General features: G+C 47.3%; 1 protein-coding gene across 2 annotated transcripts in view; it reads right to left on the bottom strand.

Moving 5' to 3' along the window:
* The window catches only part of ETS1 (ETS proto-oncogene 1, transcription factor), a 434,342-nt gene that overhangs the window by 70,682 nt on the left and 338,096 nt on the right, over positions 1-25,564 (bottom strand). For both annotated transcript variants that reach the window (XM_077249415.1, XM_077249416.1), the window contains one exon: positions 14,806-14,929. In XM_077249415.1, coding sequence (XP_077105530.1) covers positions 14,806-14,929 — 124 coding nt within the window. The remainder of the gene's footprint in view (positions 1-14,805; positions 14,930-25,564) is intronic.

The raw sequence follows: 25,564 nt of genomic DNA, 5'->3' as shown, positions 1-25,564 counted from the left end.
GGAGAAGTGATATGGGGCGATAGCTAGATACAGAGGATGGGTCAAGAGAAGGCTTTTTGAGGATAGGTGTGATGGAGGCATGTTTAAAGCTTGAGGGGAAAACACCAGTTGTTAGTGATAGGTTGAAGAGATGGATTAGGGTTGGGATGAAGACTGTGGTGAGGTTTGGGATGAAGTAGGATGGGAGCGGGTCAAGTGTACAGGTGGTGAGATGCGATCTTGAGAGTAGAGTGGAGAGTTGATCTTCTGTAATGGTGGAGAAGTTGGTTTTGGAGGTGGAGGGCTGGGAAGTCGGGAGGAAGGGCTCTGGGGGTCATTGACCAAAACTGTCTCTGATGTTATCAATCTTCTGCTTGAAAAATGAGGCAAAGTCTTCAGCTGAGATAAGTGGGGAGGGAGGAGGTGCTGGGGGACGGAGGAGAGAATTGAAGGTGTTGAATAACTGTTTAGGGTTGTGAGACAGGGAGGATATGAGAGATGAGAAGTAGGTTTGTTTAGCTGTGGCGAGTGTGGTCTTGAAAGTAGTGAAGGACTGTTTGAATGTGATGACGTGTTCATTGAAGTGGGATCTTTTCCATCTGTGCTCATCAGCCCTGGAAGCTCGCCTCAGTTCTTTGGTCAGGCTGGTGTGCCAGGACTGCCTGTTGATCTTGCGAGCTTTGGTATGTGTAAGTGGGGCAGCAGATTCCAAAGCTACAGCTATTGTGGTGTTATATAGAGCGGCAGCGTCATCCGCATTGTGTAAGGAACTTATATCTGTGAGAGGGAGGAGGGATTCAGAGAATGAATGTAGGTCAAGATGTCAATCCACATTGCCACATTCAGCTCCAAAGCCACTGACTGCAAACCACGGTTTAGTCATTCAGTGGGATCTGCTGGTAATCCAACTCTTCAGGTGCATTTACAAAGGCCAATAATTGGGGAAACATGCATTCTGAATTATCGGCCTGGGTAGCACGCCAGTATGAAGATTATGCTTGTCCGGGCCCCACTGCCATGTGGAAAGTGGATGTGATGACAACAATATCAGAATAATTGTATTTCTATACCCAATAAGCTGGGACATTTACAGACAACAAAGGCATCACAGAGTCACAGACATCACCAGTTACAGGAGGAGCGAGGATAGAAATTAATCTGATCTTCAGGATAGTGCATTCCAGAAGGTTGGCGAAGCACGAGGGAATTATTGGAGATGGAGGTGCGAGATTCTCATTATAGAGGATGCTACTCTTAGATCAGTTGGAGAACAGAGAGGACGGGTAGGGTGATAGAGATGAGGGTTAGCACCACGGTGAAGCTCTGTGGAGAGGACAGGTAGGTGGTAGACAGAGATGAGGAGGAGATGTAGGGCAGTGCAGCACTGTGGAGAGGACAGATAGGTGGTAGACAGAGGAGGAGGAGATGTAGAACGGTGCAGCACTGTGGAGAGGACAGATAGGTGGTAGACAGATGAGTAGGAGATGTAGGACAGTGCAGCACTGTGGAGAGGACAGGTAGGTGGTAGACAGAGGAGGAGATGTAGGACGGTGCAGCACTGTGGAGAGGACAGGTAGGTGGTAGAGAGAGGAGGAGGAGATGTAGGATGGTGCAGGACTCTGGAGAGGACAGGTAGGTGGTAGACATAAATGAGGAGGAGATGAAGGGCGGTGCAGCACTGTGGAGAGGACAGATAGGTGGTAGATGCAGTACTGATGCTCTGCCGCTAAGGGGGGCTATGGTACGTCTGATGGCACTGAAGGAGTTCATCTGACCAGGTATCACAGACACCAATACACTTCACAATCTGGCCTCCAGGGGGAGCTAAGGGTACTATGTATTAGGCCACTCCTCACAATCTGGTAAAACTGGGGGTTGGATAGGAAGTTAGAAGAGAAGCTGACTGGGAATCGAACAGGCAACACCCTGTGGCAGAGGGTGTTGCGGGGAGAGACTCAGGGGGGTCCCTGTCAGGGGTGGGATCCTGGCAGAGACCTAGCGAACAGAGAGAACGTTACGGGACCGCGCCTGCACTAGATAGTGGCGGTGCCCTAAGAAAGGACAAGAAGCGAGGTATATTGTGCTGAGTGAGAAACGAGATCAACGCAACAAGGAGAAATACCAGTAGGAGTCGTGCTGTAAGACGAGGCAACATCCTACTGAGGCGCGTAGCCGGTGGCCGGAACGCCGAGGAAGTACTAGGCTCCAAGCAATACTTCAAACCTACGGCAGGACAGTCAGCTATAGGCGGGCTGTCTCACACAAATCACCTACGAAGACACAGGGGGCAACAATAGGAGAAGGGCGACACTAGGGTCCAGGAAGAGCTCCGAGCCTACCCGTCATACGGGCGCGTCCTAGCCATATCATCTGGGGGACGAAGAAGAACATCAGAATCGAGTTGTGAGGGAACACGAGAAACAGACACAACAGTTGTGGGGACTATCCCGTGAGCACAGCAGGGGAGGACCGCAACACACAAGCGCTAGAAGGTAGGCACAGATTTCCACCTGCAAAGGGAACTCTGGAGGTGCCATCGGACCGGCAGGACTTGCGCAGCCTGGTTAACCGTATTCCGGACTGAGGATCCTGAAGCCTTCAGTAAAGAGGTAAAGAGACTGCAACCTGGTGTCCTCGTTATTTACTGTGACCAGCACTGCACCGCACTACCACCACCATCCACACCTTTCATTGGGCGCCCCTCAGCAGGGTCACGGACCGGGTCTAGCCACCGTGACAACCCCAGAGCAGAGACCCAGAGGCCCGGTACCGGGTACCCTGCGGCAGTGGGGGCGCTACAACTTGGCGTCACGAACAGGATCTACGTAAGCCTGAAGAATCAGGTCATGTGTGCCTTGGAACTGTGCTTTATTATACTTGGACTGTGACTTATTGCAAAGACTGTGGATTGCCATTTGCAGCCAAAACCAGCCGCCATTACAGCGCTGAGGAGAGCGCAGGGGGAGAAGAGGGGCGTGGAGTAGGCGTGGACCAGCTGAAGAGCGCGAAAGACAATGGCCGCCCAGTCTAAATATTTCTGCACCGTGAGGACGTGTCCGTCAGCAGCCGAGATCCGCCTCCTGATTCTCAATGGTGGGCGGAGACAGAGAAAACGAAACCGCCCACGAAGGAGAGAGCGGGAAAAGGACCAGGAAGCGACCCATGCGGAGGACGCCATGATGAGTCGCTCAGACCAGGAATGCGGGGTTGAAGCCGAAGACTCCCCCAGCCACCCGGATGAGCCCAGCGGCCAGCTCTCCGCGATTGGGGCCGGCCTCCTGCAAATGGAGGGCTTGATTGAACAACTCCTCCAGCTGCAGACGGAGGCGCCAGCGGAGGGCCTTCTAACGTCGGACCCGGCGTTGCTGCCGGAACCCCAGCCGACGCTCCCATTGACCATACCGCCAGCGGAGCCGACCGAGGAGGAGGGGCACGCACCGACTGGTGAGTCCGCCGACCCTGTCCCGCTGGCTGAGGGTCTGTTGATAGGCCCCGTCGCGGCACCCCCTCTCCCTGGGACCCATAGACTCCAGCGCTTGTTACCGTGGGAGGAGACAACGGGTATGGAACACCTCTTGAAAGCCCCGATTCCACCAATTACCCCACTGAGCGAGGTCCATGCGGAGCGTACAGTGTGCCGCTTGGTGAACCTAGGACCCAACCTCATGGGGTTCCCCGGGGTGAAGACACAGGAAGGGGAGATGGTGCAGGCCCTGAGCTGGGAGGAATACCAGGCCCAGCTGGAACAGCAGTGGGAGGAGAAGGAAAGGGCGTACCAGGCCGGGCTAGAGGCCTACCACCAAAAGGACTTGGCGGTCAAGGACCGGGCCCGTAAGGACCCCGTCGCTCACCAGGCCCCGCGCAGGCAGGGCACCGTTGTCGCCTTCAAGCTCCGCAGAGGCTGGGGCTTTATAAAAGAGCCGGGCCTGTACGCCGAAGTCTTTGTCAACCGGCGGGATGTGGAGTCTCATCTCAGAGAAGGCCACCCAGACCGGGATCTCTACCCGGGGGAAGAAGTTACTTATACCAGGCACTTTGGGGAAAAGGGGTGGTTCACCCTGAATGTCCATAGGAAGCAAAACCTCGTGACACCCCCGACTAAGGTGCCAGTGAAGCTGACCCCCGTGGCAAAGGTGCCCCCTTGTGATCAGCCCATGATCATCACCAAAACCACCGAGGTCACTCCGACGTACACCATTATCAAAACCACGACCTGCAACATTGTCACCGCAACCACTGTCGTGGCCAAGGGGGCGTCTTCTCAGGTGGTCAGTGCACTAGCTGCCCCAGAACGGAACACTGTGGGCACGCAGACCCCCAGATGGGACAGCGCTCCCCCTTACGCAGTACCAGGCGGCGGGCAATATCCAAAGGGGTTGCCTCCGCCGGTGCTGCCTCCTGAGTGGTTCAAGTAAATGTTCTCATCTTCCGAACATGTAAATAGTTAACTGTTTGTCCTCTTGCTGCTATGACCCGACTAGGGTAACTCTTAAAGGGATCCCTTTGTTTACCCGGGATCCCTTCTTCTGCTTTTTGTTTTGTTTCTTGTTTTATCATTGTTGAAAGAACTGCTGGATCATGAACACTGCATGATTACAAACTCATTGTAAATAGTTTGCACCTTCTTAAAGGTGCCCTCTACTGGTTTTATAAAAGAAAGGACTCTTTGCGAAGAAACTGTTCCTGGAAGCAGTACTGGAGTCCTTGCTGCGTACGGACTTGCAGCTTGAGAAGTTGCACTACCTCATAGAGACTTGGTTTCTTCTTAAAGGGAACGTTCAGCCATAGCACTTAAAGTATAATGATGCCTTAAGAGAAATAGTGATAATGCTTACATGTAAAGTTATATGTAGTCAGACAGTTGATAGTAAGAAATGTTTAATGATGTTGCTAGAAGAATGAGGACAGGAAGTGAACCCATACGGGGTTAATCGGTGAGTCCTCCTAGGAGCCATACAGAGATGGCTCGGTGATCCTGAACTGAGAGATGGATGATACGTACTATACTGTGTATAGTAGCAGAAAGGCAGTAGGCCCGGGCGGAAAGGGGCGGTCCTGCAACAGAACGAGAGGCAGTAGGCCTGGGGCAGATAGACAGGCGGTCCTGCAGATGTAAAGGTGGAACATGAAGAAAAAGTTGATTAGCCTTATAATGTTTTATAAGAAGGTCTTTAGTGGATTCAGCGTGTACGTCCTTAAAGGCAATGTTAACTTATTGTTCAGAAATTTGCACTAAGTAGAATACCCGGTTGGGTAAGAAAAGTTATTTATAGTACGTTATTTAAAGTATTTAACCATGTTTGTAACGTTCAAGTGTCCTCACCTCCCATAAAGGGAAGCTCTGTTCAAATTTGCTTATTGTTATCGCATTTCAAAATTGTATGTCTTTTTGCTGACATATATTGTTGTTTTCTTCCCAGTCCAGGAGTACTGGATTTAACCGGGGGGGGAGTGCAGCGCCCCAGAGTCCTGGTCGTTGCAGTACTGATGCTCTGCCGCTAAGGGGGGCTATGGTACGTCTGATGGCACTGAAGGAGTTCATCTGACCAGGTATCACAGACACCAATACACTTCACAGTCTGGCCTCCAGGGGGAGCTAAGGGTACTATGTATTAGGCCACTCCTCACAATCTGGTAAAACTGGGGGTTGGATAGGAAGTTAGAAGAGAAGCTGACTGGGAATCGAACAGGCAACACCCTGTGGCAGAGGGTGTTGCGGGGAGAGACTCAGGGGGGTCCCTGTCAGGGGTGGGATCCTGGCAGAGACCTAGCGAACAGAGAGAACGTTACGGGACCGCGCCTGCACTAGATAGCGGCGGTGCCCTAAGAAAGGACAAGAAGCGAGGTATATTGTGCTGAGTGAGAAACGAGATCAACGCAACAAGGAGAAATACCAGTAGGAGTCGTGCTGTAAGACGAGGCAACATCCTACTGAGGCGCGTAGCCGGTGGCCGGAACGCCGTGGAAGTACTAGGCTCCAAGCAATACTTCAAACCTACGGCAGGACAGTCAACTATAGGCGGGCTGTCTCACACAAATCACCTACGAAGACACAGGGGGAAACAATAGGAGAAGGGCGACACTAGGGTCCAGGAAGAGCTCCGAGCCTACCCGTCATACGGGTGCGTCCTAGCCATATAATCTGGGGACGAAGAAGAACATCAGAATCGAGTTGTGAGGGAACATGAGAAACAGACATAACAGTTGTGGGGACTATCCCGTGAGCACAGCAGGGGAGGACCGCAACACACAAGCGCTAGAAGGTAGGCACAGATTTCCACCTGCAAAGGGAACTCTGGAGGTGCCATCGGACCGGCAGGACTTGCGCAGCCTGGTTAACCGTATTCCGGACTGAGGATCTTGAAGCCTTCAGTAAAGAGGTAAAGAGACTGCAACCTGGTGTCCTCGTTATTTACTGTGACCAGCACTGCACCGCACTACCACCACCATCCACACCTTTCATTGGGCGCCCCTCAGCAGGGTCACGGACCGGGTCTAGCCACCGTGACAACCCCAGAGCAGAGACCCAGAGGCCCGGTACCGGGTACCCCTCGGCCCTGCGGCAGTGGGGGCGCTACATAGACAGATGAGGAGGAGATGTAGAATGGTGCAGCACTGTGGAGAGGACAAGTAGGTGGTAGAGAGAGGAGGAGGAGATGTAGGACGGTGCAGCATTCTCGAGAGGACAGGTAGGTGGTAGACAGAGATGAGGAGGAGATGTAGAACAGTGCAGCACTGTGGAGAGGACAGGTAGGTGGTAGACAGAGATGAGGAGATGTAGGACGGTGCAGCACTGTGGAGAGGACAGGTAGGTGGTAGAGAGAGGAGGAGGAGATGTAGGACGGTGCAGGACTGTGGAGAGGACAGGTAGGTGGTAGACAGAGATGAGGAGATGTAGGACGGTGCAGCACTGTGGAGAGGACAGGTAGGTGGTAGAGAGAGGAGGAGGAGATGTAGGACGGTGCAGGACTCTGGAGAGGACAGGTAGGTGGTAGACAGAAATGAGAAGGAGATGAAGGGCGGTGCAGCACTGTGGAGAGGACAGATAGGTGGTAGACAGATGAGGAGGAGATGTAGGATGGTGCAGCACTGTGGAGAGGACAGGTAGGTGGTAGAGAGAGGAGGAGGAGATGTAGGACGGTGCAGCATTCTGGAGACGACAGGTAGGTGGTAGACAGAGATGAGGAGGAGATGTAGAACAGTGCAGCACTGTGGAGAGGACAGGTAGGTGGTAGACAGAGATGAGGAGGAGATGTAGGACGGTGCAGCACTGTGGAGAGGACAGGTAGGTCGTAGACGGAGGAGATGTAGGACGGTGCAGCACTGTGGAGAGGACAGGTAGGTGGTAGACAGAGATGAGGAGGAGATGTAGGGCAGTGCACCACTGTGGAGAGGACAGGTAGGTGGTAGAGAGAGGAGGAGGAGATGTAGGTGGTAGACAGAGATGAGGAGGAGATGTAGGGTGGTGCAGCACTGTGGAGAGGAAAGGTAGGTGGTAGACATACGAGGAGATGTAGGGTGGTGCAGCACTGTGGAGAGGACTGGTAGGTGGTAAGATGAGGAGATGTAGGGCAGTGCAGCACTGTGGAGAGGACAGGTAGGTGGTAGACAGCGATGAGGAGATGTAGGGCAGTGCAGCACTTTGGAGAGGACAGATAGGTGGTAGACAGATGAGGAGATGTAGGGCAGTGCAGCACTGGGGAGAGGACAGGTAGGTGGTAGACAGAGATGAGGAGGAGATGTAGGGCAGTGTAGCACTGGGGAGAGGACAGGTAGGTGGTAGATAGAGATGAGGAGGAGATGTAGGACGGTGCAGCACTGTGGAGAGGACAGGTAGGTGGTAGATATACGAGGAGATGTAGGGTGGTGCAGCACTGTGGAGAGGACAGGTAGGTGGTAAGATGAGGAGGAGATGTAGGACAGTGCAGCACTGTGGAGAGGACAGGTAGGTGGTAGACAGGAGGAGGAGATGTAGGGTAGTGCAGCACTGTGGAGAGGCAGGTAGGTGGTAGACAGAGATGAGGAGATGTAGGGCAGTGCAGCACTGGGGAGAGGACAGGTAGGTGGTAGACAGAGACGTGGATGAGATGTAGGGCAGTGCAGCACTGGGGAGAGGATAGGTAGGTGGTAGATAGAGATGAGGAGATGTAGGATGGTGCAGCACTGTGGAGAGGACGGGTAGGTGGTAGACAGAGATGAGGAGGAGATGTAGGGTGGTACAGCACTGTGGAGAGGACAGGTAGGTGGTAGACATATGAGGAGATGTAGGGTGGTGCAGCACTGTCGAGAGGACAGGTAGGTGGTAAGATGAGGAGATGTAGGGCAGTGCAGCACTGTGGAGAGGACAGGTAGGTGGTAGACAGCGATGAGGAGGAGATGTAGGGCAGTGCAGCACTTTGGAGAGGACAGATAGGTGGTAGACAGAGATGAGAAGGAGATGTAGGGCAGTGCAGCACTGGGGAGAGGACAGGTAGGTGGTAGACAGAGATGAGGAGGAGATGAAGGGTGGTGCAGCACTGTGGAGAGGACAGGTAGGTGGTAGACAGAGATGAGGAGATGTAGGGCAGTGCAGCACTGGGGAGAGGACAGGTAGGTGGTAGACAGAGATGAGGAGATGTAGGGCAGTGCAGCACTGGGAAGAGGACAGGTAGGTGGTAGATAGAGATAAGGAGGAGATGTAGGATGGTGCAGCACTGTGGAGCACTTTATGGGTGAGAGCAATGAGTCTACAATGTACTCTGTAGAGAATAGGTAATCACTGCAATGACTGGTACAAGGTGGATGATTCAGTGAAGCAGCTGGACAGAAATATGATCATGGCTGCTGCATTCAGGATGTATTGGAGAGGATAAAGTTTGGGTAGAGGGAGACCTATCAGTAAAGAGTTGCAATGGTGCAGACAAGAATAAATAAGAACAACAGTAAAAGTATTTACAGTTTCAAAGGTGAAAAAGGTTGGATTCTGGAGATATTTTTAAGATGCAGGTGACATGAGTGAGTGATTGGTTGTAGGGATAAAGTAAATTTCTGTGTCAAATCTGTCCCTGAGACAGCGAGAGGGAAGTTATGGTTGACCCAACCCAAGGAAATTGCAGTACTAGGTATACGTAGGGACAGTGGAGGGAGGAAAGACGAGAAGTTCAGTTTTGGAGACATTCAGAGTTTTAGACAGAAGGAACACGTGATGTTAGAGACAGCGGACAGACAATATGTAGATAACATGGGTACCGAACTGTTGTGTTACCCATCATTAGGTCCCTATACAGTGGGACTATTTACTAAGCTACATACATCAGAATTATGGCCTAAAGTGCACCACATTATGTGTTTTAGATAATGTCTTTACATTCCCGACAAGTTTTGTGTCCATTTCTGTGGTGTTGACTGGACACTAGTGAACAATCTGCCAAATGCATCATCCAGCCTAAACCACTGTGATAAATCTGCCGCATTTACACAATCTTGGCTTGTTGTAGCTATCAAAGCTGGTTATGGGCAGAAACCTGCCGGTGTGAATGCTCCTTCAGTCCCCAGGATAAGCAGCATTGTACGTGGTGACGGTCCATATTAGTGAGGGAGTCCAGGCCGATGTCTGTGGGTTCAATGACCGCTCATCCCTCTGCTGCTTGGTATCTATGGCCTCCTTAACCGTAGGGTCACAGCTCCTACAGTTACCTGCCTGTAATTCCCTAGTGTTAGTCTGTACATTAGATAATGTTCTGTGTTTTTTCCAGTTCTCCTCCTGCTCCTCAACCAAGACCCCAAACTGTTCGCCCTGTTTTCTTGGTATTTTACCATGGTAAAGATGAAGCTGTGAAGTCATGAATGGGACACAAAGCCTGAGTGTATGAAGCCAGAGATGACCCACTTCCAGTTGCCCCAGGCCCTTCTATACCCAGAGCCAAAATGATTCATAACCAGTGTTAATGAGCGAACAGAACGGCCCCATTCATGTCAGAGCCGGGAGCCACGGCGTAAAATGCAGCAGTGAGGGGGCTGGACATTACACCAAAAAGTAGAAGAATGGAGACTCTCAGAGATGGAGATGTGTGTCTTGTGAAGTCATGTGCAGCTGGATGGGAATCTACAAGGAATTGTCTGCTCCGTCACGTTAACTCCTATAGACCCTGGAAGCTCAGTATCCGCTCACTCCCTGCAGCTATTCCTGAAGATTTCCCTCCCGGGGTTAACCACAAGAGTCCTCTTCATGAGCTCAGTCTGCTGGTATCGAGCAGCAAATATTGATTCATGGAGCAGCTCATTTCCCATAGCTTTAATGAGTCCCTGGCGTGAAAACGTCAAGTGTAAATACAATGACTGATGAAGATCTGCAGGTCCTAGCGAATATCTCAATGCTCCTCCAAAGCAAAAGAAATCGGGATGCCGACAGAAACTGCTAATTCTTTACTAAATACAAATGTAGGCCTGGGTGTATCTGCTTCTGAGTGACAACCAGCATGGTCCTCATTCCTGTCACTATATACACAAGCTAAGTCTGCTCTCACATGGATGGGGGATGGGTACCCAGCTTTCTCCATTCTTTACAGTGTAATGTCTAAAATGTGGGAAAGTTTAATGAGTTTTCCTGTGGAATCTGAACTTTCATACATGGATAGGCAAAAAATAAAGAGAAACATCCATGTACAGTGCCTTGCGAAAGTATTCGGCCCCTGGAACTTTTCAACCTTTTCCCACATATCATGCTTCAAACCTAAAGATACCAAATGTAAATTTTTGGTGAAGAATCAACAACAAGTGGAACACAATTGTGAAATTGAATGAAATTTATTGGTTATTTTACATTTTTGTGGAAATTCAAAAACTGAAAAGTGGGGCGTGCAATATTATTCGGCCCCTGTAACTTAATACTTTGTTGCGCCAACTTTTGCTGTGGTTACAAGTAGCTTGGGATATGTCTCTATCAGTTTTGTACATCGAGAGACTGAAATTCTTGCCCATTCTTCCTTGGCAAACAGCTCGAGCTCAGTGAGGTTTGATGGAGATCGTTTGTGAACAGCAGTTTTCAGCTCTTTCCACAGATTCTCGATTGGATTGAGGTCTGGACTCTGACTTGGCCATTCTAACACATGGATACATTTATTTGTGAACCATTCCATTGTAGATTTTGCTTTATGTTTGGGATCATTGTCTTGTTGGAAGACAAATCTCCGTCCCAGTCTCGGGTCTTTTGCAGACTCCTACAGGTTTTCTTCAAGAATGGTCCTGTATTTGGCTCCATCCATCTTCCCATCAATTTTAACCATCTTCCCTGTCCCTGCTGAAGAAAAGCAGGCCTAAACCATGATGCTGCCACCACCATGTTTGACAGTGGGGATGGTGTGTTCAGGGTGATGGCATTGTTGCCAAAAAGTTTGATTTTGGTTTCATCTGACCAGAGCACCTTCTTCCACATGTATGGTGTGTCTCCCAGGTGGCTTGTTGAAAACTTTAAACGACACTTTTTATGGATATCTTTGAGAGATGGCTTTCTTCTTTCCACTCTTCCATAAAGGCCAGATTTGTGCAGTGTACGACTGATTGTTGTCCTATGGACAGACTGTCCCACCTCAGCTGTAGATCTCTGCAGTTCATCCAGAGGGATCATGGGCCTCTTGGCTGCATCTCTGATCAGTCTTCTCCTTGTTTGAGATGAAAGTTTAGAGGGACGTCCGGATCTTGGTAGATTTGCAGTGGTATGATACTCCTTCCATTTCAGTATGATCACTTGCACAGTGCTCCTTGTGATGTTTAAAGTTTTGGAACTCATTTTGTATCCAAATCTGGCTTTAAGCTTCTACATAACAGTATCACGAACCTGCCTGTTGTGTTCCTTGGTCTTCATGATGCTCTCTGTGCTTCAAACAGAACCCTGAGACTATCACAGAGCAGGTGCATTTATACGGAGACTTGATTACACACAGGTGGATTCTATTTATCATCATTAGGCATTTAGGACAACATTGGATCATTCAGAGATCCACAATGAACTTCTGGAGTGAGTTTGCTGCACTGAAAGTAAAGGGGCCAAATAATATTGCACGCCCCACTTTTCAGTTTTTGAATTTCCACAAAAATGTAAAATAACCAATAACTGTCCTTCAACTTCACAATTGTGTTCCACTTGTTGTTGATTCTTCACCAAAAATTTACATTTGGTATCTTTATGTTTGAAGCATGATATGTGGGAAAAGGTTGAAAAGTTCCAGGGGGCCGAATACTTTCACAAGGCACTGTAAACTAATAAGAAACTTCACAAAAGAGGAAAAAGCTTATTAGGCCATTATGGGATTGGTACATTTACATCCCTTGGAGAACTGTAGATTGCGGCTGTCATGGCATGCTGGGAGTAGTAGATTCAGGACCATTGGAGAGAGGAGCTTGAAGCCCTCGGTGTAGATGTTGGTAGTGTACGGCCATGAGTAAAGTATTTAGCAGGCTCAGACCCTCCAATGCCAAGAGATGCTGGGAATAAAATAATTTACATATTTCCCACTGCGCCTAAAGGAAGAGAGCGGAGATCTGGAAAAGTCAGGGAAGGAATTGGCCGAGTTATAAATAGGATAAAAAGGAAGGAGGAAATTCCGGGTATTTGGCAGGAGCCTGAATGAATGACTGTGAATGAGTGTGGAGCGTATGAATGAGTGTGACCGGCCCGTGTGTCAGTCTATGACTAAATCCTATCTGCGTGCTGTGGCCCAGGGTGGGCTCTCGCTGCCGATCAGGGGAAGCCTCTTCGGTCCTGTGAGAGGACGAGCAGCGCGTCCTACCACTGATTGCTGTGTGTGGGGAGTGCGGAAGACAGCATAAAAGGCCAGGAGGAAGGACGGAGAGGACGGAGGGCTCCCAGAGCTACGACTGCACCTAAAAACAAAGAAAACTACATACACCGGAATCATATTATTAGCCAACACTTAGGACAATACACTTCAGCGGTGTCAATGTCTCAGGTTTCCAGACATGTAAATCTGATATGTGATGTCATAAAGATGAGCAAGTGCACCAATTTAATAGAAATGGCACTTTTGCAGGGCTTTTGATTTATTTTACATGGTTTGTAAATAGAATGTTGCAGAGTTTGTCTTCTACATCCTGGATGTATCAGTGATCGGCCAGCGCTCGCCTCCTGGTCTGTAACCCTTACTGCTCCTCCTCAGCAATAATCTGAGCAGATGAAAGTCGATTGTGATTGGGTTATAAATCAGCGTGGAATAGAAGATTACCAGCAATCCATTAGTCACCTTGTTCTCTGATAACATCACACAGTCTGCTATGTACAGTGATACATAGAAGATACAGAACACAATATGTTCTATCAAACCCACCAAACATACTTGCATCTAAAGATAAAATTATCCTGAAGACACCCACAAAGTGTACGGTTCCTCTGTATACAGGATCACCACACAAGGGCTAAGAGATTATTACTGATACTTGCGGGGTCCTGTACTTACAGGGTGACGTTATACACAAGGACCTCTCTTGGGCCTTGGTCTACACAATGAGCCCAGGTAGGTGGATCCTGTGTATTCTGCAGCATTTTATAGCACACTGTCTGTCATGATGACTGTGGAAATTACACATCAGCGTTTGACGTCACACACACAAAACTGATGAAGTGTCCTGTGCAGATGAGTTATCACTTTTACAGCCCAATATATTGTCTTCGGTAACCTCCAGAGCTGTGCTCAGAGTGCTGCAGTCTGTCCTTGGAACCAGACTCAATTTGCAGATTTGGTGCAGAATATAATCTGCAGTGTCAATTCTCAGTGCGTTTTTACCAGCGCTTTCCTCAATTGACCTCACTCAAGCTAGTAAAAAAAACCAGGGAAAAAATGCATAAAAAACGTGCCAAGGAATGCAGAAATGGAGCAGAAATTCACCCAAGTGTTGTCAGAGGGACATTATATAAACGGGGTTTGCTGTGCAAAATGCCACCGAGTATTTGCTGATTTAATTCCTGCAGTTTTTGTCGCAGGGCCACGAGGCTCAGACACCGACAAGTTCTCAGCTCTCACAGCAGAGGTAGAAATATGAGTAAAACTGAAAAACGGCTTTTATAGTGGGAGAAGTGAGTCATCGGCCACAAATGCTGCGATGAACCCAACGTCAATGCACAGACAACAACTCCCATCATGTTACCGCATGGTCTCATGCACTGCACCAGAGAGGAAGGATACATGTCACTATTAATTATATCTTTATAATGGTGTCTCATCAATATTAATGAATGCCGAGCTCTCACCCCAGGAATCTGGGCTTCTGCCATTTACATGCCACAAGTGACGACACATGACTGCAGCCACTAATAGTGGCCACACACAGCCATCACACAAGGCAGTTAAAGGGTTACAGAGGAAGGACCTTGTAAAAAGATCTTCAGACACCCCATGACAACACTTCCCGCTCCTGTACTCTGCAGTGTTGTCTTAGGGACAAGGATTCAACGTTTAGTATTTCTTAACATGAGTCTATTAAATAATAAATCGGGGATGAAATCATTGCAAATAATAATGGATGATCGCCTAGAAAAGGGACAAAACTAATACAGAGAGAAACATTTGATCAGAGATGATATACCTTCAATATAATTCATTAATATTCGCAGGGGGCTGTGATAGCGTCGTATTACTTCTACATGAATATCACAGTGATGGTCACCAGGAGCTGAGCTGCACTCAACAAGTGTCCATCTATTGTACAATGACCACACAAAGTACCAGCATTGCAGCTGTTGTCAGAGGACGGCCAATCTCCAGCAGCTTCCTAGTGAGCATCTTGTGCTCTCTGTTATCAGCATTACTCCAGCCACACACATGAGGCACAGACCTGCTACATCTGGACACGGCACCTCCTGGATTGATAGATCTTTCCACAATGGACGGCTCCACGTATTCGGATTCTCATGCACTGGAAATCCATACGAGATGTAAGGATCCTGAAAATCCGAGTTCTAAAAATACAGAAAAAATGGTCATTATGGGGAACAGCTCTGTCGAGGGGCCACGCTATAAGACACATGACGGGACCACGTTTTACCAGCTGACCTTCAGAACTGTGTCTACCGACGTCCACCTCTAACCAAAAATCTAGGCAGAAACTGTGTTATTTGGAATGGCTGTGTTCACTCTGTTTTATTAAGATTTATTTTTGTTTTACAAATTAATACAGAAACAGGGTGTAACTACCGCGGTCGCAGCGGTTGCCAGTGCGACCGGGCCCGGCGGGTCAGGGGCCCGGCAGGTCAGAGGCACCCAACACCATGTTGCAGTGCAGGAGATTCCTCCTGCACGGCAACAGTCCGAGGCGTATCTAGGGGGACGGGGCAGCCGGAGCACGTGAGAGACAGGAAGCAGCTCCAGTCATCACGGTGAGACAGCTTCTCCTGCTCTGCAGCCCCGGGACAGAAGGTGAGAGCAGGGGGGAGGTGCGGGACAGAGCCGCTTTAGTCAGGAGAAGCTGAGGAGCTGCAGCCGGTTTACATCAGCCACCCCTGTACCAGAGAGGAGATTGTGAGTTGTGTATATGAGCTGGTATATGGTGTGTGTGATATCTGTAGTATGTGTGTGATATCTGTATTGTGTGTGTGTGTGTGTGATATCTGTAGTGTGTGCGTGTGAGGCAGGGGCATAACTACCACGGTCGCAGCGGTCGCCGCTGCAAGCGGCTCTGGCAGGTCAGGGGATTGTGTCCCCTTGACCCTTTCTCCCTTGTCCCCTTATGCTTGTGTCCCTTGTCCCCGTGTGCCAGTCTCCCTTGCCTATTAGTCCCTGTGTGTCCCCATGTGCCTGTCTCCTTTGTCCCCTTGTGCTTGTGTCAGTCTCCCTTGCCCACTAGTCCGTGTGTCAGTCTCCCTTTCCCACTTGTCCCTGTGTGTCCCCTTGTGCTTGTATCCCTTGTCCCCGTGTGTCAGTCTCTTTTGCCCACTAGTCCCTGTGTGTCCCCTTGTGCCTGTCTCCCTTGTGCTTGTCCCTTGTCCCCGTGTGTCCCCTTGTGTCAGTCTCCATTGCCCACTAGTCCCCTTGTATCAGTCTCCCTTGCCCAGTAGTCCCCGTGTGTCCCCCTTGTGTCAGTCTCCCTTGCCCACTAGTCCCTGTGTCCCCTTGTGCCAGTCTCCCTTGTCCACTAGTCCCCGTGTGCCCCTTGTGTCAGTCTCCCTTGCCCACTAGTCCCCTTGTGTCAGTCTCCCTTGTGTCAGTCTCCCTTGCCCACTAGTCCCCTTGTAACCTTCTCCCCTGCCTCCTAGCCCCCATATGTCCCCTTGTGCCTGTCTTCCTTGCTCCCTAGCCCCCTATGTTACCCTTGTGCCTGTCTCCCCTAGCCCCCTTGTGCCCTCTCCCCTTCTCCCTTGTCACCATTTGCTCGTGTCTTTCTCACTGCCCCTGTATGGAGGGGCTGCATTATACTATGAGGGGGGCTGCATTGTATTCTATAGGGGTTACATTGAATTGTATGGCAGGGCTGCAGGGGGGGGCCCATAACTTTGTAGTTACGCCACTGTACAGAAACATAGTATAATGATATATCTAAGACACATTAATGACATATAGCTTTTTTAATAGAAGTCTTGAGTTACATGAGAACAAAAATGTAACATTAGTGAATTAACAGATTATGCTGTGAAGGAAACACACCCGATAGGGTCTCTCACCGTAGTACTTATAAATAGAGAAGAAGGGAGACGGAAAGAGGAGGATAGGAAGGAAATAAGGGAATATAAAGTAAAATATGCCAGGGCGTCACTAAGAACTCATAGAACCAACCCCGGTCCACAGACATCAAAACCGCTACTGAAACATTTTATGGAAATCAGATGAGTCCTGGACCATAATCCAGACACTCCAGACCTTCAGCCGTGAATTCTTCACATCGACACTAACCAACCATTTCAGAATACCCTTCCTCTATGGGGGGAATCTGCTAAGAACCAATGTCTTGGGATCACTGAACGAGCTGCTGTTAAGCAAAAGCGCAGACTCTCATGTGACAGAATGGAGAGGAGAGGCCTGTGCGCAGACGGTAGTCCGACTTCTGTTAGTTAAATGATCTGCCGCAAACACTTGTTCCCAAAATTATTGAACCTTACTGCATCCCCACCATGTATGGAGCATAGGACCAGCTTCTCGCAGCACCAGCAAGTGTCTGTGGCGCAGGGGAAAATGGCATGGGAGTTAGATGAATAATTATACCATCTCGTGAGGATTTTATACATTAATTCCTGAGCATGTCACAGGCATTTTGTGGGTAAATAAGAATCCTTTCTAACAAATCCGAATTTCCCTTCTTTACCCGCTCTACTCAGCCTGTTATAAGGAGCAGAATTCTGCAAGAAGCAGAGGATGCGAACTGGAATGAGCGATCTACTCCCTGGGAAGTCAGGAAGGATTCAAGATGAAAATATTCTGCCTGTAGAGTGTTAAATGAAGGTAACTTACTCCCATTTGGTACATGATGTATGCGAATATTCTCCATAGCTCCCCGATCCCTGATTTGCAGGATGGATTAGGTAAGAGTGGTGTGAGAGGACTATGAGCCCTAGAAAGGTATTTCTTCCGTAGGAGCACATGCCAACGTTTAAGTGTATCCTTAGTACTATTTGTTAGAGGTCCTAGTGTGACATCTTTTTGAGAAAGCCACGGGCGGTGTTTTAAAGGGATAATTATGTCTTCTTCAAGTGTTACCCATTGTTTGGACTTGGCTTGGAACTGCCAGTCCTGAAGATGGATTAGAATATTAGAATAGAAGGCAGAAAATAAGTTTTGAAGTAAGAGAAACCAGCTCTGCCTAATGATTTGGGCAGGACTAAGGAATGTATACCTATTCTAAGTCTAGATCTACCCCAAACAAACCTGATCAATGCTGGACGTAATCTACCAAAGAAAGTACGAGGAGGAGAAATAGGGGTAGTCAAAGACGCAGAGGAATCGATGCAAGGTGTCCATTTTGACCGCATTCATCCGACCAAACCAGGATAGTTTTAATTTGGCATAATACTTGAGATCCTTGAGAGTGCCTTCTAAGAGCCTCTGATAATTCATAGCAAAAAGCTTTGAAGAGTCAGAAGAAATGAGTACTCCCTAGTATTTTAGAACATCTGATTGCCATTTGAATGGGAGGTTATCAGTCGTCTTCAGGGACGGATATATTTAAAGCCTCAGATTTTGAACAATTTACTTTAAAAATACTCAAAAAACTACATCTCTCAAATTCCTTCTTGATGGAAGGTAGGGAATGACGGGTCAGGGAAATGTGTAATAAAAGATCATCTGCATACAATGCTGTTTTATAATTAGAAGGCACAATTTTAATACCATGGATGCTGACATTATTTCTGACAGCGTTGGCTAAATGTTCCATCACTGTGACGTACAACAAACTGGACGTGAGCTGCATCGTTCTGTTCCGAATCGCGAAGCCAGAAGACAATGAGCCGTTGACTAACCTGTGCATAATGACAACAATTGAATGAAGCGGGGACAACATCAATCGGACGAGGGCTTCTTTCAAGAACCCCCAACTAACCCTGTCAAAAGCCTTTTCTGGTTTTGGCTTTAGAAATGATTACCATAGTCTTGATGGTGTTGGCCATCGTCTCACGACCCTGAACAAATCCAAGCTGATCGGTATTGATCAGGGAACGTAGCAGGAGTGTCAATCTATCAGCCAATATCTAATCGACATTACACACAATAGGGAATTAGGTCTGTAGGTAGCTGTTATAGAGGGGTCTTATAGGATAACGCTAATGAGGGCCTCTAGTGATTGCAAAGTGAATGGACTGTTATAATTCAAACAATTGAAAGTTTTAGCCATCACTGGAGCTAATTAATTCTTAAAAAGGTTAAAAAAAAGCTGAGGTGAATGCTCAGCGAAATGATCTACCTTTTATTACAAGAAACCTAATTCTTTTAATTAAATATGGTAATCAAAAGCTTAATATTTCCTCCATACCAGGCCCCTTAACCCCAATCTCCGATAATCCGGACTTTCCAGCGGGTCTAGACAAAGCCTATTTTCTACATAAACACAAAGATAGCTACCCAATAGTCTATGATTACATAGATCAGGCCTCAATAAAGCCCCTGCGGTCGATCTTCACCGGAACTGAACCCCCGCCAGGTTCATGGTTCTTCCATGAACAAATTAAAAGTTATCTTACTAAGTTGTCTGACCGGACTGATATCTTTAGACGGCTTACCCCCTTTGAGTCTGTGTGCCTGGGTGGGGGTCCTCTGACTCGTACTGTATCACTACTATACAAAATGTTTCAAGAGCACCAAATAACCTCACTTGATTGCCCCATGTTTTTTTCGAGATGGGAAAGTGAAATGGGCAAACCACTGACATCAGAGGATCGTTGTAAAAGTCTTCTCTTCACCCACAGATCTTCATTATGCTCAGATTATCAAGAAAGAGGTTATAAACTTTTGTCTAGGTGGTACAGATGTCCATCCAGTATTCACATTATGTTTCCCACTACCCCAGATACTTGCTGGAGGGATAAAGGGACATATTCACACATCTGGTGGTCCTGTCCACCTATACATAATTTTTGGGTGAGCATCTTTGAACTTCACAATAAACTATCCCTCCATGAAATGCAACCTACAATGGAACTGGCCTTACTATCTATATGTGATCTATCCATAGCCAAATTCAAGAGAGGTTTACTAAGACACTTCTTAACAGCCGCACGCAATTTAATCCCACGCTATTGGAAGCAATCAAATTCTCCTTCGCGCACTGATTTCATAGCAGAACTTAACCGCATTTTTAGAATGGAGCAACTGATTGGTCAAGATACCGGAACATCAGATAAAGTATTTAATGTTTGGTCTCCTTGGATCGCCTGAGGAGCTGAATAAGTGGTTACGCTAAAAGGCATAACTGGAGCATTTAAAATCCATACAAATCTGTTTCCTTGGAAACGGGATATAAAATACACTACCATAAAAGGAATACAGACTTAAGTCCATTTGGACCAGAAACCGGATCCTTACTCCCCGCCCCTTAACCCCTCTTCCCTCATCCTCTCCCATCCCCCCTCCCCCCTCTCTTTTTTTTTTTTCTCTCTTCTTTCTCCTTTCTCATGCGTTATCTTCTGTCTTTATAATCTAGGTTACTTCTAGATTTCTTTTGGTTGAAAAGTGCTATAGAGAGCCTAGAAACCATCACTCCCAATGGATAAATAAATAATATTCCAGAGTTCGATGAAAGCAGAACAACGGGAGTTCAAGACATGTAATATCTGTAAACTTTTACTGTGAAAACTAATAAATCTATAATGTAGCCAAAAGTAGCATTCCCACAAAATTGAAATCATAACAATCAGTCTACATTACCTTGACTCTCTTATAAAGAGACAGTTTCAATTGTATTTTTATGTTGTTAGAGAGACAAATGTTGTTTATACATAAAGCTATTTAATCATTGTGATTTTCACATTTTTGATTGTGTTTGTGAATGCAAATTGCTACTTTGACTTTCATGTATCTTTATTTGCAACTTAATAAATTTGATTTACACAAAAAGCTGAGGTGAACCTATTAGGGCCTTGTCACTTTCCGAGACACAATGACTGAACTGCTATGTCGATATCTGTTTCCAAGATGTAATTTTCCAACATGGTGGAAACCTTACTGTCTAGTGTTGGGAGTACGGTCTCTGGAATATAGTTCTGTGTACGATTTAAAAGTTGTATTTGGTATGGTTACAACCTGTAATATACTCCAGAGCGGCACTCACTATTCTGCTGGTGCAGTCACTGTGTGCATACATTACATTACTGATCCTGAGTTACATCCTGTTTTACACTCCAGAGCTGCACTCACTATTCTGCTGGTGCAGTCACTGTGTACATACATTACATTAGTGATCCTGACTTACATCCTGTATTATACCCCAGAGCTGCACTCACTATTCTGCTGGTGCAGTCACTGTGTACATACATTACATTAGTGATCCTGAGTTACATCTTGTATTACACCCCAGAGCTGCACTCACTATTCTGCTGGTGCAGTCACTGTGTACATACATTACATTACTGATCCTGAATTACATTCTGTATTATACTCCAGAGCTGCACTCACTATTCTGCTGATGCAGTCACTGTGTACATACATTACTGATCCTGAGTTACATCCTGTATTATACCCCAGAGCTGCACTCACTAATCTGCTGGTGCACTCACTAATCTGCTGGTGCACTCACTAATCTGCTGGTGCAGTCACTGTGTGCATACATTACATTACTGATCCTGAGTTACATCCTGTTTTACACTCCAGAGCTGCACTCACTATTCTGCTGGTGCAGTCACTGTGTACATACATTACATTAGTGATCCTGAGTTACATCCTGTATTACACCCCAGAGCTGCACTCACTATTTTGCTGGTGCAGTCACTGTGTACATACATTACATTACTGATCCTGAGTTACATCCTGTATTATACCCCAGAGCTGCACTCACTATTCTGCTGGTGCAGTCACTGTGTACATACATTACATTACTGATCCTGAGTTACATCCTGTATTATACCCCAGAGCTGCACTCACTATTCTGCTGGTGCAGTCACTGTGTACATACATTACATTAGTGATCCTGAGTTACATCCTGTATTATACCCCAGAGCTGCACTCACTATTCTGCTGGTACAGTCACTGTGTACATACATTACTGATCCTGACTTACATCCTGTATTATACCCCAGAGCTGCACTCACTATTCTGCTGGTACAGTCACTGTGTACATACATTACTGATCCTGAGTTACCTCCTATATTATACCCCAGAGCTGCACTCACTATTCTGCTGGTGCAGTTACTGTGTACATACATTACATTACTGATCCTGAGTTACCTCCTGTATTATACCCCAGAGCTGCACTCACTATTCTGCTGGTGCAGTCACTATGTACATACATTATATTACTGATCCTGAGTTATATGCTGCATTATACTCCAGAGCTGCAGTTATTATTCTGCTTGTTGGTTTTGGAAACCATCAGAAACTGTGTGAACCAACACCCCCGTTAAGAGAACCAAATGATATGCGTACACTTAGATTACAGTGATGCCCTGTGACTTTCTCGGCTGCAGGACCAGATATGACTACACTGGGTGCACGTCTTCTCCATCACACTTGTGTGTGCAGCAATGAAACTTTCATCAACACAGAAGAAATGGAAGAACACAAGACGCGGCTTCCTGTTGTGCGGCAGCTGCACAGACGTCTCTGCTGCACTTTCAGTTTGCCTGAACAATGTTAAGATTCTGCAGGTTACAGTAAAATAGGTCAGATGTCTGTACAATAAATGACTGTAGAGCGTGAAGCTTTTGGGATTGCCCCATCCCTCCTCTATTGTATACGATTATATTTTGCTCAGTGGGATCGATATATGATCTATCGGGTCAGCGTTGGTACGTTCAGCTGTGCAGGGCTGGCGGAGCCTTCATGCAGTGTATGATTGTGTATAGGACCTGGGAGGAATGGACCTGGGAGGAACGAACCTGGGTGAGAAGACAGTCGGGCAGGACAAGACTCCAATGCACATATCCAACCCTGAAGCTTCCACCGAGATAAGAAGCGCCAGAAATCCCTGGTGGCCGCTTATTTCACCCTTCTATTAAAGCCCAAGCCACATAGTGCTGGCAGGTTGTGTCCCTCTGCTGTGACAGCATCATTACCAGGTGCAGATCTGTAACCGCACATGTCAGCCATAAAGACGGCAGCGAGAAGCATTCACAGCAACTTCACATATTACAGGAACCGATACAGCACAGAAAAGAGAAACTAATGGCAGCGTCCGGAAACCTGCACTCATCCACCGATCTCACCGAGAACACAGTGTAGTATCTGGTACAAGTACCCGGCACGTGAATGGTTAATGCACAGAAAATAACGACCAACCTGAGCCAGGAGATGACTGATAATAACGCTTCACATCTGCACTCACTGTAGTGGAGCAAGGAATGTGATGGTTCCAGCAGTGTGGAGCTGTATTAGCAGTCATTACCTTCATCACCACTGGAAACTATTCCCTGGACTGAGAGAATGCACAAGGCAGTGTCACAATATAGGGATAAGGCACACAGCGACGTCAGAGTACAGGGATAATACACACAGCGACGTCAGAGTACAGGGATAATACATACAGCGATGTCACAGTAGAGAGATAGTACACACAGCGATGTCAAAGTACAGAGATAATACACACAGCGATGTCACTGTACAGAGATAATACACACAGTGATGTCACAGTACAGGGATAATGGACACAGTGATGTCACAGTACAGAGATAGTACACACAGCGATGTCACAGTACAGAGATAGTACACACAGCGTGTAAAGATTATAAGGGATAACTCAGGAGACTCTTTGCATGGAACAAGACAACTACAGGACACAGTTTTATAAGTGGTAAAGTCTATATTATCACACGGTGATTCAAACAGGTGCAGAGAGAAACTCAAGTCCACAACACTTGGTGTAAATATTAAACGCAGCTTAACAGTCTATAGGAAACTTCAGAGGAAAATGCAATCACGCAAAAAGTCTATGAAGCACAATTATTCTTGAGGATACTTGACATGAATAAGTCCTTGGTAGTCCAAACACAGATAGATATGCTTATAAGGCAGTTCAAATAATATCTTAGCACAACCAGGGAGGCCTAGGTAAAAGTCTCAGGTTTAAGCAGAGCAGCAACAGCTTACATGTCCAGTAAATGCAGATGGAAACAAACATAAGCAGCCAGATGGAGGATTACTGGAAACCGATGTATGCAGCAGAAACTCAGAGCTGAGTAGCAGGATCTCCACACAGGTTCACAGGAGCAGGTGCAGGTGCAAAGCCAGGGAGTCGTCAGGAGCTGGATGCAAGGCAGAATACTCTAGCACAGACTAAAGGCTGGGGTGGAGTTATATAGCAGGAAGACACAGTGCACATGAGACCAAAGACGCCATCTTGGAAAAGGGCAGTAATGCACAAAAAGGTAATCAAAATGTTCAGAGTCCTGACATTACTCCCTCCTTAGAAGCGGCCTCAGGACGATCCTGGACCTGGTTTCTCAGGGAATTTTTGATGAAAACGAGAGATCTTCTGTTGGGCATTGATGTTTTCCACAGGTTCCCAAGAGTCTTCCTCAGGGAGATATCCCTGCCATCTTATCAGATATTGGAGCCGATTCATGCGAATCCTGGAATCAATAATTTCCTCCACCACAAATTGTTCTTGCCCATCAATCACCACAGGCTGCGGAGGTGGCACAACACGTCCCTGGAAGGTATTAGGAGATACAGGCTTTAGTAAAGATACATGAAAAACTGGGTGTACCTTCATAGTCCTAGGCAGCTTCAGACGGCAGGCCACAGAGCTCACAATACCGTTGAGGTATTGGCCAATTAATTTCTGTCCAAGTTTTTGTGAAGGAACGTTTAACTTCAGATTCTCAGTTGATAACCACACGGAATCTCCTACCTTGAACATGGGTGCAGGTTTACGGAATCTATCAGCCGATCTCTTATATCATTCTTGAGCCATGGTCAGGGATTCCTTCAGAACTTCCAAATTTTGCCTCATCTCATTCAGCCTTTCCTCAACTGCTAGAACCGTAGAATTAATCGGAGACCTAGGTAAGATACATAGATGATAATCCAGATTGGCAAAGAAAGGAGTGAACTTAATGAAGGCGCTCTGAGAATTGTTGTATGAAAATTCGGCTAACGGCAGTAATTCCAACCAATCATCTTGGAGATGGATAACATAGCATCTTAGATATTGTTCCAACGTCTGGTTGGTACGCTCAGTCTGACCATTTGTCTGGGGATGGTAAGCGGAAGAGAGACAGACATTAATATTGAGTGCAGAGCAAAACCCCTTCCAGAATCTTGAAATGAACTGTACGCCACGGTCAGCCTGAAGACATTCTGAATAACCAAGTTCACTGTATCCTTAGCTGAGGGGAGGCTGGTGCATGGAACAAAATGAGCGGCTTTAGTCAGGCGATCAACTACTACCATGATTGTATTCATGCTCCCCGATGTAGGCAGCTCCACAATAAAGTCCATTGATATAGACCCCCCAAGTTCGGGACGGAACAGGTAACGGTTGCAGGAGACCCGTAGGTGCCACATGAGGAGTCTTGTAACGAGCACATAGCAAGAGAGAACATAGTCCTTAGTATCCTTCAGGCAAGTTGGCCACCAGAAAAATCGGCTTAGGAACTCTTGTGTCTTCTGTACCCCCCTGTGACCAGGCAACTTGGAGTCATGTACCAACTTGAGGATCTGCAGACGGACGGCCTCAGGGACGTAGATACGTCGATCTCTGAACCACATGCCACTCTTAAAGACAAGATTAATATCAACAGGTGGGTTGGCGAGAAATACATCACCGTCATAAGCCTCCCTGCACTTCTTCCACAAGTCCTGATCGTGGATAACTCCGATGAAATTGGCATCAGATAGAATGGTCTTGGACGGGGCTCCAGGTACGGAATCCGCAGCATGGATTCGAGATAAAGCATCAGCCTTCCCATTACGAGAACCTGGACAGTACGAGATAACAAAATTAAATTGATTTAAAAATA

Source organism: Ranitomeya variabilis, chromosome 4, assembly GCF_051348905.1.
Source record: "Ranitomeya variabilis isolate aRanVar5 chromosome 4, aRanVar5.hap1, whole genome shotgun sequence".
NCBI lineage: Eukaryota > Metazoa > Chordata > Amphibia > Anura > Dendrobatidae > Ranitomeya > Ranitomeya variabilis.
The sequence above is the reverse complement of the archived record's forward strand: the minus strand, read 5'-3'. Positions and strand labels throughout refer to the sequence as shown.